Source organism: Python bivittatus, unplaced genomic scaffold (assembly GCF_059951505.1).
Source record: "Python bivittatus isolate LINGU-HERP-01145 unplaced genomic scaffold, Pbiv_v1 ctg000090_np1212, whole genome shotgun sequence".
Lineage (NCBI taxonomy): Eukaryota > Metazoa > Chordata > Lepidosauria > Squamata > Pythonidae > Python > Python bivittatus.
This window is the reverse complement of record NW_028277046.1, coordinates 2,735,498-2,739,332: the sequence shown is the minus strand read 5'-3', so window position 1 is coordinate 2,739,332 and position 3,835 is coordinate 2,735,498. Positions and strand designations below refer to the sequence as shown.

At 45.1% G+C, this 3,835-nt stretch overlaps 1 protein-coding gene across 2 annotated transcripts; it reads right to left on the bottom strand.

Moving 5' to 3' along the window:
- Window positions 1-616: 616 nt before the first annotated feature.
- Window positions 617-3,489, bottom strand: AURKAIP1 (aurora kinase A interacting protein 1). 2 transcript variants are annotated; one of them, XM_007438452.4, is made up of 4 exons: window positions 3,372-3,489; window positions 3,046-3,108; window positions 1,601-2,070; window positions 617-772 (listed from the first exon to the last, which is right to left on the bottom strand). In XM_007438452.4, the coding sequence occupies exons 2-4, from the start codon at window positions 3,095-3,097 to the stop codon at window positions 665-667; spliced, it is 630 nt and encodes a 209-aa protein (XP_007438514.1). In that variant the 5' UTR covers window positions 3,098-3,108; window positions 3,372-3,489; the 3' UTR covers window positions 617-664. The 2 variants fall into 2 exon arrangements, with proteins under 2 accessions (XP_007438514.1, XP_087992861.1); XM_088136735.1 differs by lacking the exon at window positions 3,372-3,489 and adding an exon at window positions 3,274-3,354.
- Window positions 3,490-3,835: the final 346 nt, after the last annotated feature.

Genomic DNA, 3,835 nt, shown 5'->3' with positions numbered 1-3,835 from the left:
GCTATAAAAACTATGAAATTTTAAAAAATAACAGGCTATATCACAGCCTGAAAACCCAGCTGTCTGCTTAGCAACAGAGTCTGTGTTTGTTTACTGTACAAAGCAGACCTAAATGACTGCTGTGTATTTAACCACAGCGGCAGAATTTTCTTACAACATAATTACATTTTTCCCCTTTCCCTTCTTCTTTTCTCAACATTTTCATCCAATTTCCTGCTTCCTCAGCAGCTTGCTTGTTTGAGTGGCTTTCAGTGAGAAAAAAGATTTGCTAGGAAACAGTTTTCATCTTTGCTAGTTGTTTGCATGTGGTGGGAAAAAAGTGTAAGTGTGATTTCTTTTTCACGTTAGAATTGTGTCACTTGCACCATGAAGGTACCTATATTTCTAATCTCCTGCCAAGGGACTCAGCAGAGCAAAAAATCCCCTTACTCACTCCTAAACGGATACTCCGGCACACTTAATGTATTTATTCGTACCAATCTGCAATAGGGAGATACTTACACCATTCAACACTGCAAGGTTGCCATAAGAATGACTGTTACAAGGCTCCATTTCAAAACTCTGTATATATGTGATACAATTGTCACTTGGGCCGGGGGAAAACAAGAAAATCTCCTTTGTCTTTTAAATAATGTTTTTAATTAAAATTCTACTCAAAGCAGTATCAAGATTTTACGTTTCTGAGATAAATCTTCGGTGTTACCCATCCCTCTGGGGGGGTTTTCAAGCCAGCTCTCTTCCACACCCTTTTCAGCTCATTTTCAAATTTTTTCTATAAAGAAAGGAGAAACAGAACAATAAAGTCTAGCCTGGAAATGATGCTTTAATACAAAGAATTCATGGCAAGTGATCTGAGTTTAGCCTGTAATCTTATATCACCATGTTCCTGGGTATAAGATTTTCACTTACCTTATTTCTGAGCAAATGAAACACTACCTTTCCAATGTTGAAAGACCAGCCTCTTAGAAGGGTGAAAAAATTAAAATAATCTAACACAACCTTATAATGTCAGGATTTTACCCAAAGCCCTGTGGAATTAACTTAGCTTTAACAAGTTTCCAGAAGCCTATTAACAATGGAGCCTTCAACAGGAAGCCATTTCAGAGATTCAGGACTATCATAGAGAAACAAAGTCTCTGGGCCTCAGTTCCCTTCACTTTCAGGAACGAGGCATAACTAAAAGTTTATCTTGGGAGAGATGCCCCGAGCAGGTTAGATTTGACCCAGGTGCCAATTTTTTCACATCTACAATAGAGATGACATCCTAGAAAGGCCAAGGCAAAACTGGAGTCTCTCGAGATATTCCACATCTAGGTTTTTAACCTCCCCCAATGGTGGCCCAACCCATTTCTGGTCGCACCAATTATGATCATGCTATGTGGGTAGCTGGATTAAAACCATGGCCAGAGACAAGTGATTGAGTCATTCATGACTATGCAACGTGGCTGAACCGAGGTATATGTACAGTTGATGCACGTTCATCAAAAAAGACTCCATTATGGTGTGCAGACACAAAGTGCTCTTTGCCTAGAAGCAGAAGAGTGATGGGAGTTCAACTGCCTGCATTGCCGAGCTACCAGGAATTACCTCCCCAACTCACCTGTTTCCGCCACAGCCGTTTTTCCAAGATTCTCTTCCGCAAAAATTTTGTACGTTTCATCAGCTTCCTGTACTTGTGTTTATTCATCTTCCTCCTCCGGATCTTCAAAATGTTTCTGCATTCCTTTCTGGGCCAGTTCATCTCCCCTCTTTGCTCTGCCTCCTCCTCCTCTGCCTCGGTGCCCCTGGAAGGAGCAGGGAGATCATACTGCTGGAATGGTTGGGAACCTTTCCTGTCATGAATGTTTATGATGCCTCCATTTTTAGGGAGGAAATATTGGACCGTCAGCCAGCTTTCAAGGGGGGAGATGGACATCTTGCGAGGTACCAGTATTTCTTCCAGTTCAGGGTCAAGTGTAAACCACTGGTGGGGGTGGGCTCCATTTTTGCTCGAGGGATGTGTGCTGTAACTTGCCAAAACTGTTGCTCTAGGAGGTAGAAGGGAAACAGACGGTCTCGACAAAAAGCGCCCTATGGACAAGTGGGAATGAAATTCATAAATAGGTATTTGCGAGAATATTTTTCATTTATTTGAATAGCCACCCATCTCACAACAAAGTGACTCTGGGTGGTGTACATGGTTCCCCTAGGTTGTCTGCAGAATATGGCAAGCATGACCCAAAACTGCAGCTTGCCTGTCTGCCTCTGCACACAGAAACAGAAGACACATGTGTAATCATCCCTCAACACCCCAAGCAGGGTTTGTACAACACACTTGATTTGAAACCCAGATTAACAAAACAGTTGTGATATTCTCGCACATTCAAGGCTCAAATAAACTCAACGATGGTTTGTTTGCAGAGTTTGCTAAGATAGTGGCCAGGTTTCCCATAACATGCATCCCTCTCAGTTAAGAAAAGGCCACCTGCAATCAAGGCTAGACTGGAGAGCAAACTTTGTTCATTCAAACAGAAGAGGAGGAGAAAAAAAGAATACTCTGAACATGTGCAATCTTACATTTTTAACCCACTTAAGATAACCACAGCCCAGAGCCACTACCAGATTCAGTGGAGTCTCCTTCTGCTCCCCTAATTGCATCACTTGATTCGAGGACCTCCCGCTAAGCATCCCTATTCAATCTTGGCTGATCTCAAAATGTCAAGCAGAGATGAGCTTGGTAAGCCCTTGGATCGGAGACCACCAGGAAATCACAGAGCTGCAGGCCAGACTGGGGAATCATTTAAAAAAAAACAACAGAGAAAGCAGGAGTGGTAAAGCACCTCGGCAACGCTACCCAACTACATCTATGTCGTTGCGTCCTTACAATCACCAAGAACTGAATGCGATTCAGAGGTTGGTTTGCCTCTTCATCCCCAGCAAAAGGAGGGGATGGGAAAGGCCTTTTCCCGCCCACTACCCAGTCACAGAAGAGACTGTCTCCAGGGGGAAAGATACCCGCCCTGGGACAAGCCGACACGCTCGACTCCTGGCAAAGGCCGTATTTACCTGCACACCGCGATGCCCTCACGAGGTGAGCCGTCAGCCGAGAGACCAGCATGTCGAGGCCGGCTAGTAGAAACGAGAAAGAAAAGGGCCGTCAGTGCACTCGAATAAAGGCCCTTTCGGGCAAAATAAGGCCTAAGGCAGCCTTCGAGGCTTTAGACGGGTCAGGCCCCATTTTAAAAGAAAGAGGAAGCATTGCGCGCGCTCTCTCCTACGAATTTGTATACCCACCAGCACATACATGCACGCACACACACACATATATGTGCATGCACATATACAGAAATGCCTCTCGTACACATCTTATTTCTCCCTACAGACGCGCTTACCATCGACTTGGGGTCGGCGGAACAATCCGAGCGCGCAGTTCCGGTCCGGCGCCTCGGTCCGGCGGTTTTAGAGTCCCGCCCGGAAACGCGCGCTCAAGCGGGAGGTTCCTCTGCTGAATTCCTCCCATTATTGTCTGCTTCCCTCTGGTGATCAAATAGCGCAGGAGACTGAGGACGACGACAGATGGATAAGATGCTATATTTTTAGGTTAAATATTAGTAAACGGTTTTTTGGCAGTAGGGATTTCTAGTGTTGTACAACTATCTATTGTGATATTTATATCACATCCCGCCCCCCAGCTTAAGGAGGTACCTATCACATTCCCTACTCTTTTTCCCAACAACAATCCTGTGGGGCAGCTTGGGCTGAGAGGGAGGGACTGGCCCAAAGTCACCTGATGGGTTTCCAGGGCTGTGGACTCGAAGCTGCCCTCCCCCGGCCCTTTTTCTGAGTGCTATTCCAA